Source organism: Vigna umbellata, chromosome 9 (genome assembly GCF_029865625.1).
Source record: "Vigna umbellata cultivar VRB3 chromosome 9, Vumbellata_1.0, whole genome shotgun sequence".
Classification (NCBI taxonomy): Eukaryota; Viridiplantae; Streptophyta; class Magnoliopsida; order Fabales; family Fabaceae; genus Vigna; species Vigna umbellata.
In genome coordinates, this window is record NC_142173.1 from 40428895 (window position 1) to 40448107 (window position 19213).

The 19213-nt window shown below is 32.0% G+C and overlaps 1 protein-coding gene and 1 pseudogene across 2 annotated transcripts; one reads left to right on the forward strand and one right to left on the reverse strand.

Annotated features, from left to right (window-relative positions):
* LOC148193527 (LRR receptor-like serine/threonine-protein kinase FEI 2) lies at positions 1–8247 on the reverse strand (annotated as a pseudogene). Its single transcript, XR_015782137.1, has 13 exons — positions 7809–8247; positions 7223–7358; positions 6542–6613; positions 6374–6445; positions 5873–5944; positions 5523–5597; positions 5344–5415; positions 4872–4966; positions 3976–4142; positions 3544–3875; positions 2033–2278; positions 1269–1402; positions 1–696 (listed from the first exon to the last, which is right to left on the reverse strand). The product of XR_015782137.1 is annotated as an LRR receptor-like serine/threonine-protein kinase FEI 2 (transcript).
* A 789-nt stretch (positions 8248–9036) lies between these two features.
* LOC148193528 (LRR receptor-like serine/threonine-protein kinase FEI 1) lies at positions 9037–17250 on the forward strand. Its single transcript, XM_088098634.1, has 13 exons — positions 9037–9432; positions 9885–10020; positions 10630–10701; positions 10799–10870; positions 11301–11372; positions 11648–11719; positions 11831–11902; positions 12280–12374; positions 13108–13275; positions 13376–13708; positions 14975–15220; positions 15849–15982; positions 16555–17250. Exons 1-13 carry the CDS (start codon positions 9336–9338, stop codon positions 16771–16773), a joined length of 1788 nt encoding a protein of 595 aa, XP_087954760.1. The 5' UTR covers positions 9037–9335; the 3' UTR covers positions 16774–17250.
* The last annotated feature ends 1963 nt before the right edge of the window (positions 17251–19213 follow it).

Genomic DNA, 19213 nt, shown 5'->3' on the forward strand with positions numbered 1-19213 from the left:
TTAGATGAATTCTTTTATGGGACATATATTACAAAAATAAATCACAAGAATCACCTGCAATTGTAAGCCATCTGCACTTGTACACATTCATATACACTTAAATTGGAGTGAACAAATAGTAACAAAGATTACAATGCTAGCAAATAGAAAGGGGAAAAATAAAAAGGTAAAAGAACAACACAAGGGGGAAGACTGGAACGGCAACCGATCGAGTAACACAAGCAACTCCATTCACAAAGACTTAGAAATGTTTGAACATGTCCAATGATGACATGTGACAGGGAACCACAACTTCTATCGTGACGTGGTGTAATGAAGGACCTCTTTCACTAAATTCCAGTTAAGAATGAATGCAACCGAGATGAAAAGTGACACTGCAGACTCCGAGCCTCTTTCATAGCTTCTGACTTTCAAGTAATTTGCAGTGACATGGATGCAATCACAATAGCATGCTTTTAGTTTGTTTTTGCAAGCTTTCTAATCGGAGTTGGAATCATAGAAGTCACTAGGGCATGGAGTTACGACCTCTGATTCAAACAATTGCACTACTCGATGCATAGTGGGTCGATCTTCTGGACTTGAGGAGACACACTGAATAGCCACAGAGAGCAAGGCATCTAGGCTCTCCACTTGCACCCCATCACATAGTGGGTCAACAATTTCCCTCGGCCTATTTTCTGTAATTAGAAAATTCAACTGCAAAGATAGAAAATATGTTGAATTGGAGTGGTGATCCATTACATTGGAATAGCAACATGATCGGCTTGCTTAATAATCACCTAAAAACTACGCAGCAGCTGTATATACTAAAACATAAAATTTGGCTCCTCTGAAGTGCACTGCACTATAAAGCGTATTGTGCGGAGTGATAACCATTTATTAGAAAACAATGCGTTGGTAGTGGTAAAATTTATGCATATGCTGAACAAATTATGAAATTGTTAAAAGCCTCAGTTATTGATTTTCCAGTGAATTATTATCACTCTACACTTTACTCTCTAAGTGTGGGATACCTTTTAAGAGAGCCAAGCCCAACAAGATGACAATAAATTTCAATTACTCACTCAACCCACTGTATGCTGATTATATTGGCAGCCATAAGGAAACCCATTGAACAACATAACGTGTTATACTATCTAAGTTAACAATAGATACCTTAATGGGTGTTTATATAAAAAAAAGAATTAAATATTTAGTTATTAAAAAACAAAACAAAAAATGGAGATCAGAACTTGTACTAAAATCTAATATTTAGGTAAATGACATACCCAACCAACAATATTGAGACCCTTTTCAATGAATGCTGCATCTGTTGGCCGCTTTCCACTCAGCACTTCGAGTGTCAACACACCAAAACTATACACATCAGACTTCTCAGTTGCTCTGCCACTTTGCATATACTCTGCCATGAAATAACACATGCTTGGTTAGACAACCATGGAGTTAAAAGGAGTGAAAAATGAAAGAAAAATTGAAAATAACTTCTCCATAGATAAAATTAGTTTACGCAAAAACTAATTTCTAGGAGTTTTCTTATGTAATTTTTCTAATTTTTACTTTTAACTTGCACTATTATTAGCCTATAGAGAAAGTCCATGTTATTTTTTATTTTCACTTTTTCCCCCACAACTATGGAGCTTATGTGAATTCAATCCTATGCACTACTTTATTCAAATTATTTTCTAAACAGAGTAGGAACAAAATTTGATTGTTTGACACCCATATTCTAATAACAGAAGCAACATTTTAACACTAAGGCATTTATTCATAAACCCCATCATATAGAGTTTCGCATCCACTTACTACAGAAAGATAGTCATGTGAATTATTATGTTATATGAACTGGCAACCTCTCTTCATACAAATGCTACATGACAAAAGAGATAACGGAGTACACGTCCATGCAGTTTAAAACATCCTAGTGACTAGTTATACACATACACTTAACAACAAAAGAACTTCATTAATAGTTTAAATGCTAAATACCACCAACCATGCCCCCAGTGGTAATCAGAACTTCTACATTGCTTACCTGGAGCAAGATAACCAAATGTTCCAGCAACAATAGTGGTGATGTGCGATTCTTCATCCTCCAGAAGTTTGGCAAGTCCAAAATCAGATACTCGAGCATCCAAGTTTCCATCAAGTAAAATGTTACTAGATTTTATGTCTCGGTGTATAATCCTAGGGGAGCAATCATGGTGCAAGTAAGCAAGCCCTTTTGCAGCACCCATGATTATATTTAAGCGTGAATCCCAGTCTAGTTGCTCAGCCCTTTCTGTGTGATGCATCAAAAACATCATTATCGCACCAAAATGATTTAATCAAAGATAAGATCAAGTGAAAATGTAAGTTCAAAATGAAAACTCGTTTTCTGAAATGATTATAGTTGATATCGATACACAACACAACGTAACATCCACTTCAAACATATTAGTATCTGTATGACACTTCAGCAATGAACAAAGCTTTAGAAAATATATCCAATTAAACAAACTAAAAAGAATAATGCATTGTATTGGAAACCAAGGAAAGCCACATTGAGCAATATTTAATACCTTTAAGAAATACCGCTTTTAGGCTCAAATATATGTAAAAATACATAATTTAACACTAATTAAAGAAATTACTTAAGTTCATTTGATTTTCTTGATATCTTATAATAAAAGAACTACATGCTCCAAACTATCCATAATCAAATTTATTTTGAAGATGCTGCTCACATTTGAATTAACTTAAGAGTATTTTTTGAATAATGACATTAAATAGGGTTCAACTAGTTTAAAATTGCTTATATTTAAGTCCACCAAACCTTTTACTTATATTTTTCAGTCCAAAGGAATGACTATTAAATAAAATGGAACTTCCTTTTTAGGACAGATCGAAGGACAGATCGTGCTTCCTGTAAATGAACCCTTTTCCAGGAAAACTAGTTATAAAGCATTTCCCATTTGGAGTAAACACTATTATACAGAATATAAATTCACAAATAATATTTTCAGATTATTGATGTCTACTTATATCCACTATTTAATCTGATATTGTGCTCCTGGAACTAGAAAGAATGTCAACTAGGTTGAGCAACAATGGCTGCTGTACTAGCTTCCATTTTAATTGAATTTGTACCAACTAGTGCAGCATAAATAAAAAGACCTTATTTAACAACCAAACAACCAAAGCATGATATCCCAAGCAAATATAAGCTATAATAACCAAATCCTGATTCATAAAAAAACGTTCCACATAAATAATCATCAGTTGAGTAGGTATTTCATATCCAAAAAGCATTGAAGATTCACATGAGCTGCTTTGGTGAAACAATGGTTGCCATATTTGGTTAATAATGAATGCTCATAACAAATTACATAGATATTTATGTTTTGACCTATTTTCAGAGAGTTACTAAGCGTTCTTAAGTGATCAGTTAGTTTATAAGGAGAACTAAATGATAACTACCACATGGACCATTTACTCTGTAAGTACCAGATGCCCACCTTAAAGTTCCATACTTCTACCCAAAAATACAGGAACTAGAGATCTTACCATGAAGAGCTTCATCAAGACTACCACCTGATAGGTAGTCATATATTAACAACTTCGATGTTGGTGAATTGCAATATCCTCGTAAGTTCACTAGATAACGATGTTTGATGCTACCAAGAATTTCAAGCTCCCTCTCAAAAAAACGATCAAACCCCTCATTCAACTTTACAATCCTTTTCAAAGCAAAGACATTCCCATCATCCATTGCAAGCTTGTATACAGTTCCAAATCCCCCAATTCCTATTATGTGTTCTTCATTCAAAGTCTCTAGTTTCTTAATGATGTCTTTGAAGAATATGGAAGGTCTCCATGAAACATCACAATTGATGCACCTACAAGACATTTGGACATTTTAATTAGCATATAAATTAGAAAAAAAATAGAAAACTCAAATGGGCCTATGTGCAAGCTAAAGAGAGATAAGGAGTAAACCTGCGCCAACATCCATTGCCAGGCTTATTCTGTCATTTTTACCAAACTTCTTGTAAAGGAAACAGCCCCAGAAGCACATAAGTGCCACCAAAAGTAGAGCTCCCACAGTTGCTGATGCACTGATGAGTAGTCGGCCAGAATATTTTTCTTTCCCATTTGATTTTGGTCTATAAGTGTAAAATAATAAAAATCAAAATGGTATTTTGACAATGTAATTAAATTGTCTGTATTATATACAACAGAGTCAAAACCATTGTCATGAAGACAAAATTGAGTTAGTAAATCTTTTTCAGGCAGTGACAACAGACAAAAAAATGAGACATGATAGGACCTGATAATTATGAAGTGCCTAAGTCCCGCATCAAATAGTATAGGATACTCAGTGGAGTAATTAAATGCTTTGTTCCCTCCCTTACCAGCTAGCTTTCATATTTTACTTAATGTGTCACGTGACTCACACGTGTATCCCCTAGTATGCAATTATTTTGAGCATGTTTTGATTAAAGTTTGTAAACTTAAATTTGAATAAAATTCAATTTGCAAACTGAGTTTGCAAAAGCAGACTCAATACTGAATCTTGTTTGATGCCTAATAAGTATCCAATCAAATCATATCTCAACACTATCATTCCCATTTTTTGTTACCCCTTTAAAGCTTGCCATTTACTACCATAGAACATAGTTGGTCATATAACAGTACAATAAAACCTCCACTTGAGCTTGGTAGGCTTTGGGGTCACAAATAAACCCCCCGGATGCCTTTCTCTATTTCAACCACCGTGTATCTACTTGAAATAAATTATATTAAAATAACAATGCATCATTAAACAAAAGAAGGAAAACTTGATCTGAGATCCAATAAACGATAAATACTAGATTAAATAAACACAGCTTTACCTGAGGAAGTAGATTGAGTATTGGTCCCCGGTGAACCATCATCTTTACATGTTGAATTGGTTTTCACTCCGCACAGACCACGATTTCCAACAAAGCTGCAAGAAAGCATAATATGCTTGTCTCAATATTGTAAATGGATTTAATTCCTTTGAAATTGACTGCTATATTTGGAGTGTATAGTATCATTGATCACAAAAGGCAAAGTAAACATTAAAAACATAATTATTGACAATATTAATCTCAAGACTTAATATATCTATTAAAATACCAACTGGCATAACAACATAAAAATAAAAATTATCATAAAACTAGATTCTCTCTGAAAACAAAATATTGCTTTTAAATTCTCTCTGAAATCTAATAGTGTAAATAGATTAGTATTAATATATTTAATTAAAACTCAACTTTAATAAAAGAAAAAAATCAGCACTTAGCTTACAGAACATCTATAAACAGGAAAGGCCATACTTACGAGCTTCCAGTAAAGTTGCCAAGGACACCATCAGAAGGTATGGGTCCGACCAGAAAATTGGTGGATACATTGCTTCAAAAACACAATCACAATGGTAAAAAATTCATTTTGGTGTAAAATAACAAATTAATAAAATATTCATGGAGAAAGAAGTATCACAGTGGAAAAGAAAAGCCTACATACAAATTTTGAGATTGTACAACTTCCCAAGTGATGCAGGAATATTCCCACTGAGGGAATTGCTCGATATGTCCCTGTAAAATAGGGAGATATATTGTTAAATATGATGTCTGTATGACTGTAACACCAATATTAAAGAATTTGAATTTGTTTAAAAAAGGACGAACTAGAAAATTCACTAAATAACTAAAAAGATAATCGTCTTAAATATTACTTTTTCTTTCCCTTTATTCTTTCAGTGCCAACTTTTAGGCCATTTATTCTTCAAAAGAAAACAGAATGACAATACAATACGCCCAAATAATTAAATACAAACAACCAAGAGAAGCAAGAACTAAAAGAAACTCACAAATTTACGAGTAGCGAAAGGTTTCCTATTTCACTTGGAATGATTCCACTAAGGTAATTACCCTGTAAAAATCTGCACAACAAAAATTAGTAGTTATTACCAAGTAGTAATAGAACAATTGGGTTTACCAAATTTAAACATGGACATAAAGAACGAGTTATAGTAGTTATATAACTTCTATTACAGAAATTAGTTTAAGAAAAGTTAGTGTGTGAATAAGATAATAAAGCAAATGTCATACTAGAAGTTAAAATGAAAAATATAATAACTCTAGCATAAATGATAAATAGAATGCAAACACACAGAGACATATACACATATATGTAACAAGCAATCTGAATAAGTATGTGCATCACTAAAGTTAACGTAAGTAATATGATTTATAAATTTGCATTATCTTGACATCAACAACTAAGATAAACGCATGTAATTTTCTGAGGTAAATAGGAAAAAAAAAAGGATGGAACAGAACTAGGCAAATGATCCGAACTTAGTACATACATTCCCTCCAATGCAGTGCAATTTCCCAATTCTGAAGGAATTGTCCCATAGAAATTGTTGTTATGCAGAGCACTACAAAAGATACATAATCGTTAAATAAGAAAATACAAAAAAAGCACAAATTACTTAAAAGAAATTTATCTACAATCAAATTTTAAAATTACGCACAGAACCCTCAGATTCTCGAGCTTCCCAAGGTCAGGTGATATAGACCCACTTAACTTATGGTGAGATAGACTCCTAGAATAGTACCAAGGAAAGCAAAGTTAGATAAAGAATTCATACAAAACTGCCAGCAAGTCTCCTGTCATGTATTGATGAAACTATTTTCTAAAGTTAAGAAGTTCTTGAACCAATATATCACACAGATGCAATCTTTCAAGGAAATTTACACATAAAAACAGTGCATTCTATTCTGATTTAGTGAAACCCTACCCCAATGCAAAACCCAGAAAATAAAGGGGTTACTAACTCACTAGGTGTATGAATTTGAGTCTAGCATTGAACTATGACAAGATCATACACTAAAGAAGTAAGAAACTGAAAGTAGCCAAATGGTTCATGAGAAACATCAATCAGCCCTAGCTACAGGAATTAGGCAATAGTTTTGTGTACAAAATCTATAGTCTAAATCAGATTATAAATGTTCCAGATGTGGTAAAAATTCGATTAAGCTTAGTATTAGTCTGGTTTTCTGTATTTATGAACACCAAACCAACATAATACGGTCTATTTACCTTTTAAATAATAAACGTGACTAATTACACTCATCAATTAAACACTTTCATCGCTAATAAAATGTCAGTAAGTCTAGACAAGAAATATCTCATAATCATTATAAACACTCACAGATGTGTTACTCTTTTGGTTTTGGGATCACATTTCACTCCTTTCCATTTACATGGGTCAGGATCCTCTGGCCTCCACTGTAATAGGATACCATCAGAATTAACAACTGATGTCCTAAAGCTGAGAAGCACCTCACCTACAGATGTCAGAGTATATGATATCAAAATGATCATGTATCAGCCAAATGAAACTAGTAAAATTCTAATTAATCAAGTACCATCAGAGAACAAATACACACAAGATGCTTGTAAAGATCAATAGTAGATTTCGCAAAATGTTTTTAGTCCAATAAAATTATTATGGAATCAAAGAGAAAATTAGCACTAGTTTCCATCAACAGAGAGACATAACGGATATATGTAAAATACGACGACAACAAAGTTTTATCTCTCTGGATGAAGTCGACTACATAGATCACGCAACGTAATTTAGAGTGATTAAAAACCAAATATATCTATGGTTGTGTCCAGATTGTGATATGCATGATATAAATGTGATAATATTAGAAGCAGAAATTTATCCTAATTGACATCAACCTCAAACGCAATAAGTTAAATAGAAGTGTAAGAAATAAATATGATCATACCATCGGGAGTGATAGCATTGCTCTTAATGATTACAACATGTATCAGCACAATCAAAAGAAGCCACGGCCACTGCCATTTCAAAAGACAAATGCCCATAGCAACACTGCTCAGTAATAATATAGCTAATAGAAGTCATATGAGAAAAATGTCTCGCTCCACCATGTAGTTATCTAGTTGGCACGAACATCAACGCCGCAAACAAACGTAGACACCGCCTGCAACAGAACAAAAAAATAAATGTTAACCGTAATGAAACTACTACAAACAGGAATCATAATTGTTATTTATAACAAACATATCAACGGAAATTAAACCTGACAAGAAAAGAAAATATTTCGGCAGTTATGAAAATCAATTGCTTACACTTCCAAACACTTCACAATCAGAATATACATAACCACTGAAACGAATGAATAAATAAATTCAATAAATAAAAAATACTTAATAAGGTTTCTATATTTGAACTTTTGATGCACATGAACAAAAGCAGTAACAAGCACTTGCAGCATAGCAAATGCTTCAACCTGAGTTCAAAATTTTCAACTGAAACGCAGTCAAAGAACGGAAAGTAGCACCGAAGCACACTAGGTAAACAGCTAGAAAAGCTTCACAGTTCAGTTATAGAACTAGAGTGAAGAGAAATTGAATTCAGCATTTCAAATCAACAAACAGCACTGAATGTGCAACCATCGAATCGAAGCTGATTAACACACCACGAACAGCGATTGCGAATTTGTAGCGTTTTTAAGTTTTCAGAAAATCGAGGTAACTGAAGATAGAACGAGAGTGAGAGATTGCACGAAATGACCTGCAGGTCATTTCGTGCAATCTCTCACTCTCGTTCTATCTTCAGTTACCTCGATTTTCTGAAAACTTAAAAACGCTACAAATTCGCAATCGCTGTTCGTGGTGTGTTAATCAGCTTCGATTCGATGGTTGCACATTCAGTGCTGTTTGTTGATTTGAAATGCTGAATTCAATTTCTCTTCACTCTAGTTCTATAACTGAACTGTGAAGCTTTTCTAGCTGTTTACCTAGTGTGCTTCGGTGCTACTTTCCGTTCTTTGACTGCGTTTCAGTTGAAAATTTTGAACTCAGGTTGAAGCATTTGCTATGCTGCAAGTGCTTGTTACTGCTTTTGTTCATGTGCATCAAAAGTTCAAATATAGAAACCTTATTAAGTATTTTTTATTTATTGAATTTATTTATTCATTCGTTTCAGTGGTTATGTATATTCTGATTGTGAAGTGTTTGGAAGTGTAAGCAATTGATTTTCATAACTGCCGAAATATTTTCTTTTCTTGTCAGGTTTAATTTCCGTTGATATGTTTGTTATAAATAACAATTATGATTCCTGTTTGTAGTAGTTTCATTACGGTTAACATTTATTTTTTTGTTCTGTTGCAGGCGGTGTCTACGTTTGTTTGCGGCGTTGATGTTCGTGCCAACTAGATAACTACATGGTGGAGCGAGACATTTTTCTCATATGACTTCTATTAGCTATATTATTACTGAGCAGTGTTGCTATGGGCATTTGTCTTTTGAAATGGCAGTGGCCGTGGCTTCTTTTGATTGTGCTGATACATGTTGTAATCATTAAGAGCAATGCTATCACTCCCGATGGTATGATCATATTTATTTCTTACACTTCTATTTAACTTATTGCGTTTGAGGTTGATGTCAATTAGGATAAATTTCTGCTTCTAATATTATCACATTTATATCATGCATATCACAATCTGGACACAACCATAGATATATTTGGTTTTTAATCACTCTAAATTACGTTGCGTGATCTATGTAGTCGACTTCATCCAGAGAGATAAAACTTTGTTGTCGTCGTATTTTACATATATCCGTTATGTCTCTCTGTTGATGGAAACTAGTGCTAATTTTCTCTTTGATTCCATAATAATTTTATTGGACTAAAAACACATTTTGCGAAATCTACTATTGATCTTTACAAGCATCTTGTGTGTATTTGTTCTCTGATGGTACTTGATTAATTAGAATTTTACTAGTTTCATTTGGCTGATACATGATCATTTTGATATCATATACTCTGACATCTGTAGGTGAGGTGCTTCTCAGCTTTAGGACATCAGTTGTTAATTCTGATGGTATCCTATTACAGTGGAGGCCAGAGGATCCTGACCCATGTAAATGGAAAGGAGTGAAATGTGATCCCAAAACCAAAAGAGTAACACATCTGTGAGTGTTTATAATGATTATGAGATATTTCTTGTCTAGACTTACTGACATTTTATTAGCGATGAAAGTGTTTAATTGATGAGTGTAATTAGTCACGTTTATTATTTAAAAGGTAAATAGACCGTATTATGTTGGTTTGGTGTTCATAAATACAGAAAACCAGACTAATACTAAGCTTAATCGAATTTTTACCACATCTGGAACATTTATAATCTGATTTAGACTATAGATTTTGTACACAAAACTATTGCCTAATTCCTGTAGCTAGGGCTGATTGATGTTTCTCATGAACCATTTGGCTACTTTCAGTTTCTTACTTCTTTAGTGTATGATCTTGTCATAGTTCAATGCTAGACTCAAATTCATACACCTAGTGAGTTAGTAACCCCTTTATTTTCTGGGTTTTGCATTGGGGTAGGGTTTCACTAAATCAGAATAGAATGCACTGTTTTTATGTGTAAATTTCCTTGAAAGATTGCATCTGTGTGATATATTGGTTCAAGAACTTCTTAACTTTAGAAAATAGTTTCATCAATACATGACAGGAGACTTGCTGGCAGTTTTGTATGAATTCTTTATCTAACTTTGCTTTCCTTGGTACTATTCTAGGAGTCTATCTCACCATAAGTTAAGTGGGTCTATATCACCTGACCTTGGGAAGCTCGAGAATCTGAGGGTTCTGTGCGTAATTTTAAAAATTTGATTGTAGATAAATTTCTTTTAAGTAATTTGTGCTTTTTTTGTATTTTCTTATTTAACGATTATGTATCTTTTGTAGTGCTCTGCATAACAACAATTTCTATGGGACAATTCCTTCAGAATTGGGAAATTGCACTGCATTGGAGGGAATGTATGTACTAAGTTCGGATCATTTGCCTAGTTCTGTTCCATCCTTTTTTTTTTCCTATTTACCTCAGAAAATTACATGCGTTTATCTTAGTTGTTGATGTCAAGATAATGCAAATTTATAAAATCATATTACTTACGTTAACTTTAGTGATGCACATACTTATTCAGATTGCTTGTTACATATATGTGTATATGTCTCTGTGTGTTTGCATTCTATTTATCATTTATGCTAGAGTTATTATATTTTTCATTTTAACTTCTAGTATGACATTTGCTTTATTATCTTATTCACACACTAACTTTTCTTAAACTAATTTCTGTAATAGAAGTTATATAACTACTATAACTCGTTCTTTATGTCCATGTTTAAATTTGGTAAACCCAATTGTTCTATTACTACTTGGTAATAACTACTAATTTTTGTTGTGCAGATTTTTACAGGGTAATTACCTTAGTGGAATCATTCCAAGTGAAATAGGAAACCTTTCGCTACTCGTAAATTTGTGAGTTTCTTTTAGTTCTTGCTTCTCTTGGTTGTTTGTATTTAATTATTTGGGCGTATTGTATTGTCATTCTGTTTTCTTTTGAAGAATAAATGGCCTAAAAGTTGGCACTGAAAGAATAAAGGGAAAGAAAAAGTAATATTTAAGACGATTATCTTTTTAGTTATTTAGTGAATTTTCTAGTTCGTCCTTTTTTAAACAAATTCAAATTCTTTAATATTGGTGTTACAGTCATACAGACATCATATTTAACAATATATCTCCCTATTTTACAGGGACATATCGAGCAATTCCCTCAGTGGGAATATTCCTGCATCACTTGGGAAGTTGTACAATCTCAAAAATTTGTATGTAGGCTTTTCTTTTCCACTGTGATACTTCTTTCTCCATGAATATTTTATTAATTTGTTATTTTACACCAAAATGAATTTTTTACCATTGTGATTGTGTTTTTGAAGCAATGTATCCACCAATTTTCTGGTCGGACCCATACCTTCTGATGGTGTCCTTGGCAACTTTACTGGAAGCTCGTAAGTATGGCCTTTCCTGTTTATAGATGTTCTGTAAGCTAAGTGCTGATTTTTTTCTTTTATTAAAGTTGAGTTTTAATTAAATATATTAATACTAATCTATTTACACTATTAGATTTCAGAGAGAATTTAAAAGCAATATTTTGTTTTCAGAGAGAATCTAGTTTTATGATAATTTTTATTTTTATGTTGTTATGCCAGTTGGTATTTTAATAGATATATTAAGTCTTGAGATTAATATTGTCAATAATTATGTTTTTAATGTTTACTTTGCCTTTTGTGATCAATGATACTATACACTCCAAATATAGCAGTCAATTTCAAAGGAATTAAATCCATTTACAATATTGAGACAAGCATATTATGCTTTCTTGCAGCTTTGTTGGAAATCGTGGTCTGTGCGGAGTGAAAACCAATTCAACATGTAAAGATGATGGTTCACCGGGGACCAATACTCAATCTACTTCCTCAGGTAAAGCTGTGTTTATTTAATCTAGTATTTATCGTTTATTGGATCTCAGATCAAGTTTTCCTTCTTTTGTTTAATGATGCATTGTTATTTTAATATAATTTATTTCAAGTAGATACACGGTGGTTGAAATAGAGAAAGGCATCCGGGGGGTTTATTTGTGACCCCAAAGCCTACCAAGCTCAAGTGGAGGTTTTATTGTACTGTTATATGACCAACTATGTTCTATGGTAGTAAATGGCAAGCTTTAAAGGGGTAACAAAAGAAATGGGAATGATAGTGTTAGAGATATGATTTGATTGGATACTTATTAGGCATCAAAACAAGATTCAGTATTGAGTCTGCTTTTGCAAACTCAGTTTGCAAATTGAATTTTATTCAAATTTAAGTTTACAAACTTTAATCAAAACATGCTCAAAATAATTGCATACTAGGGGATACACGTGTGAGTCACGTGACACATTAAGTAAAATATGAAAGCTAGCTGGTAAGGGAGGGAACAAAGCATTTAATTACTCCACTGAGTATCCTATACTATTTGATGCGGGACTTAGGCACTTCATAATTATCAGGTCCTATCATGTCTCATTTTTTTGTCTGTTGTCACTGCCTGAAAAAGATTTACTAACTCAATTTTGTCTTCATGACAATGGTTTTGACTCTGTTGTATATAATACAGACAATTTAATTACATTGTCAAAATACCATTTTGATTTTTATTATTTTACACTTATAGACCAAAATCAAATGGGAAAGAAGAAATATTCTGGCCGACTACTCATCAGTGCATCAGCAACTGTGGGAGCTCTACTTTTGGTGGCACTTATGTGCTTCTGGGGCTGTTTCCTTTACAAGAAGTTTGGTAAAAATGACAGAATAAGCCTGGCAATGGATGTTGGCGCAGGTTTACTCCTTATCTCTCTTTAGCTTGCACATAGGCCCATTTGAGTTTTCTATTTTTTTTCTAATTTATATGCTAATTAAAATGTCCAAATGTCTTGTAGGTGCATCAATTGTGATGTTTCATGGAGACCTTCCATATTCTTCAAAAGACATCATTAAGAAACTAGAGACTTTGAATGAAGAACACATAATAGGAATTGGGGGATTTGGAACTGTATACAAGCTTGCAATGGATGATGGGAATGTCTTTGCTTTGAAAAGGATTGTAAAGTTGAATGAGGGGTTTGATCGTTTTTTTGAGAGGGAGCTTGAAATTCTTGGTAGCATCAAACATCGTTATCTAGTGAACTTACGAGGATATTGCAATTCACCAACATCGAAGTTGTTAATATATGACTACCTATCAGGTGGTAGTCTTGATGAAGCTCTTCATGGTAAGATCTCTAGTTCCTGTATTTTTGGGTAGAAGTATGGAACTTTAAGGTGGGCATCTGGTACTTACAGAGTAAATGGTCCATGTGGTAGTTATCATTTAGTTCTCCTTATAAACTAACTGATCACTTAAGAACGCTTAGTAACTCTCTGAAAATAGGTCAAAACATAAATATCTATGTAATTTGTTATGAGCATTCATTATTAACCAAATATGGCAACCATTGTTTCACCAAAGCAGCTCATGTGAATCTTCAATGCTTTTTGGATATGAAATACCTACTCAACTGATGATTATTTTATGTGGAACGTTTTTTTATGAATCAGGATTTGGTTATTATAGCTTATATTTGCTTGGGATATCATGCTTTGGTTGTTTGGTTGTTAAATAAGGTCTTTTTATTTATGCTGCACTAGTTGGTACAAATTCAATTAAAATGGAAGCTAGTACAGCAGCCATTGTTGCTCAACCTAGTTGACATTCTTTCTAGTTCCAGGAGCACAATATCAGATTAAATAGTGGATATAAGTAGACATCAATAATCTGAAAATATTATTTGTGAATTTATATTCTGTATAATAGTGTTTACTCCAAATGGGAAATGCTTTATAACTAGTTTTCCTGGAAAAGGGTTCATTTACAGGAAGCACGATCTGTCCTTCGATCTGTCCTAAAAAGGAAGTTCCATTTTATTTAATAGTCATTCCTTTGGACTGAAAAATATAAGTAAAAGGTTTGGTGGACTTAAATATAAGCAATTTTAAACTAGTTGAACCCTATTTAATGTCATTATTCAAAAAATACTCTTAAGTTAATTCAAATGTGAGCAGCATCTTCAAAATAAATTTGATTATGGATAGTTTGGAGCATGTAGTTCTTTTATTATAAGATATCAAGAAAATCAAATGAACTTAAGTAATTTCTTTAATTAGTGTTAAATTATGTATTTTTACATATATTTGAGCCTAAAAGCGGTATTTCTTAAAGGTATTAAATATTGCTCAATGTGGCTTTCCTTGGTTTCCAATACAATGCATTATTCTTTTTAGTTTGTTTAATTGGATATATTTTCTAAAGCTTTGTTCATTGCTGAAGTGTCATACAGATACTAATATGTTTGAAGTGGATGTTACGTTGTGTTGTGTATCGATATCAACTATAATCATTTCAGAAAACGAGTTTTCATTTTGAACTTACATTTTCACTTGATCTTATCTTTGATTAAATCATTTTGGTGCGATAATGATGTTTTTGATGCATCACACAGAAAGGGCTGAGCAACTAGACTGGGATTCACGCTTAAATATAATCATGGGTGCTGCAAAAGGGCTTGCTTACTTGCACCATGATTGCTCCCCTAGGATTATACACCGAGACATAAAATCTAGTAACATTTTACTTGATGGAAACTTGGATGCTCGAGTATCTGATTTTGGACTTGCCAAACTTCTGGAGGATGAAGAATCGCACATCACCACTATTGTTGCTGGAACATTTGGTTATCTTGCTCCAGGTAAGCAATGTAGAAGTTCTGATTACCACTGGGGGCATGGTTGGTGGTATTTAGCATTTAAACTATTAATGAAGTTTTTGTTGTTAAGTGTATGTGTATAACTAGTCACTAGGATGTTTTAAACTGCATGGACGTGTACTCCGTTATCTCTTTTGTCATGTAGCATTTGTATGAAGAGAGGTTGCCAGTTCATATAACATAATAATTCACATGACTATCTTTCTGTAGTAAGTGGATGCGAAACTCTATATGATGGGGTTTATGAATAAATGCCTTAGTGTTAAAATGTTGCTTCTGTTATTAGAATATGGGTGTCAAACAATCAAATTTTGTTCCTACTCTGTTTAGAAAATAATTTGAATAAAGTAGTGCATAGGATTGAATTCACATAAGCTCCATAGTTGTGGGGGAAAAAGTGAAAATAAAAAATAACATGGACTTTCTCTATAGGCTAATAATAGTGCAAGTTAAAAGTAAAAATTAGAAAAATTACATAAGAAAACTCCTAGAAATTAGTTTTTGCGTAAACTAATTTTATCTATGGAGAAGTTATTTTCAATTTTTCTTTCATTTTTCACTCCTTTTAACTCCATGGTTGTCTAACCAAGCATGTGTTATTTCATGGCAGAGTATATGCAAAGTGGCAGAGCAACTGAGAAGTCTGATGTGTATAGTTTTGGTGTGTTGACACTCGAAGTGCTGAGTGGAAAGCGGCCAACAGATGCAGCATTCATTGAAAAGGGTCTCAATATTGTTGGTTGGGTATGTCATTTACCTAAATATTAGATTTTAGTACAAGTTCTGATCTCCATTTTTTGTTTTGTTTTTTAATAACTAAATATTTAATTCTTTTTTTTATATAAACACCCATTAAGGTATCTATTGTTAACTTAGATAGTATAACACGTTATGTTGTTCAATGGGTTTCCTTATGGCTGCCAATATAATCAGCATACAGTGGGTTGAGTGAGTAATTGAAATTTATTGTCATCTTGTTGGGCTTGGCTCTCTTAAAAGGTATCCCACACTTAGAGAGTAAAGTGTAGAGTGATAATAATTCACTGGAAAATCAATAACTGAGGCTTTTAACAATTTCATAATTTGTTCAGCATATGCATAAATTTTACCACTACCAACGCATTGTTTTCTAATAAATGGTTATCACTCCGCACAATACGCTTTATAGTGCAGTGCACTTCAGAGGAGCCAAATTTTATGTTTTAGTATATACAGCTGCTGCGTAGTTTTTAGGTGATTATTAAGCAAGCCGATCATGTTGCTATTCCAATGTAATGGATCACCACTCCAATTCAACATATTTTCTATCTTTGCAGTTGAATTTTCTAATTACAGAAAATAGGCCGAGGGAAATTGTTGACCCACTATGTGATGGGGTGCAAGTGGAGAGCCTAGATGCCTTGCTCTCTGTGGCTATTCAGTGTGTCTCCTCAAGTCCAGAAGATCGACCCACTATGCATCGAGTAGTGCAATTGTTTGAATCAGAGGTCGTAACTCCATGCCCTAGTGACTTCTATGATTCCAACTCCGATTAGAAAGCTTGCAAAAACAAACTAAAAGCATGCTATTGTGATTGCATCCATGTCACTGCAAATTACTTGAAAGTCAGAAGCTATGAAAGAGGCTCGGAGTCTGCAGTGTCACTTTTCATCTCGGTTGCATTCATTCTTAACTGGAATTTAGTGAAAGAGGTCCTTCATTACACCACGTCACGATAGAAGTTGTGGTTCCCTGTCACATGTCATCATTGGACATGTTCAAACATTTCTAAGTCTTTGTGAATGGAGTTGCTTGTGTTACTCGATCGGTTGCCGTTCCAGTCTTCCCCCTTGTGTTGTTCTTTTACCTTTTTATTTTTCCCCTTTCTATTTGCTAGCATTGTAATCTTTGTTACTATTTGTTCACTCCAATTTAAGTGTATATGAATGTGTACAAGTGCAGATGGCTTACAATTGCAGGTGATTCTTGTGATTTATTTTTGTAATATATGTCCCATAAAAGAATTCATCTAACTACTGTGCTTCTCACCTTTCAGGTTGGTCTAGTGTTTTACATTTTTTTTATCGACTTGTGCTTGTCTTAAACTTACTGCTTTGGACCAACGTTCACTCTCTATTGATTAAAACAAAAGGTAAATTATCAATTGATTCTTAAATGTGTGGTACATTGTTAATTTAGTGAAATAATAAAACATCTTAGTATCTGACTATGTAAAATTTACAAAAATGATTCCTAATTATTATAGTTTAATAATAAAATAGTATACCTGTTTCTGTTAAATTAGTTTTTAAAATTATATTTTAACAATGAAATACTTTTTTAAAACTTAATAATGCGAAGTAATTACTAATTTGTTATAGTTCTAGGAACTTAAATGAATTTTTTAAGGAATACATATACACTAGAGGCGTTCAAAAAGAACAAATTATTTATTTACAGTAAAGCTATTTAAACTAATATTCATTCACCGTGAAAGAAGATATGCAATACTATTTCTTAATCAAATTAGATTACGGATCCCTTAATTTTTTACGATAATTTTCAAGAATAGGCCAAATTATTATCAATGCGATGTAAACTTATATATATATATATATATATATACATATACACATATATATGCATATGTATACATATGCATATATATATATATGCATATGTATACATATATACATATGCATATGTATACATATATACATATACATATGTATACATAGACATATGCATATGTATACATAGACATATGCATATGTATACATAGACATATGCATATGTATACATATACATATGCATATGTACATATACATATGCATATGTACATATGCATATGTCTATGTATACATATGCATATGTATACATATACATATACATATACATATACATATACATATGTATATGTATACCTATATGTATATGTATATGTATATGTATACATATATATATGTGTACATATACAATATACATATGTGTACATATACATATGTATATATATATATACATATATATATGTATATGTACATATGTATATGTCTATGTATACATATGTATATGTCTATGTATACATATGTATATGTATATATGTATACATATGTATATGTATATATGTATATGTATATATGTATATATGTATATGTATATATGTTTACATATATATATCTATATGTATACATATAGATATATATATATATATATATACATATAGATATATATATATATATACATATATGTATATACATATATGTGTATATATATATATATAAAAGGTTACATAAACAATATAAATTTTTATAAGCGTTTTTTTTTCACTTTTAATTAGATAATTTTATTTTTATTTAATTAAATAATTTTATTATTTGATAAAATATATAATTACACATTTTTTTTGTCTAAGAAACTAATGGAATGTCTCTTAATTTACAAATACTTGTATATTTTCTTAAATTTTATTTTTATATTTTTAATATAAAACATAATTGGTGACGTGTGGAAGTACATGTATTTATGCAGTTATATATAACTATGAGAGTAACTTTATTTTAAAAAAAAGAAGGTAATTGTTTTTATCAAATTTATGTTATAAAGATCTATGAGTTAATGTTTTAAGTCGTGAAAGAGAAAGAATTTTAGAATAGCCTTTCTTTTGAGTGTCATAAGGAAAATGATTGAAAGTAAAAGTGAAGGATATATTATATGTTAAAACTTTTATAAAATCTTTTGTCCCACTTAATGCATTTTCATCTGTTCTTGTACACCAGTATTTTTCTAAGATTTTTAATCTTAGCAGATTGGTTTTTAATTTTAATTTTATTCTGTTTAAAATTTTTATCATTTAAATACTATTTATGTTTTTTTTTACTTTAATCAAAGATATGAAATACAGATTGTAACATCCCAAAAATACAGTAATAAACCATATAATCGAATAATTACATTTAATAATATAGCTGATCAGTCTTACATTATACAAGAACGTAC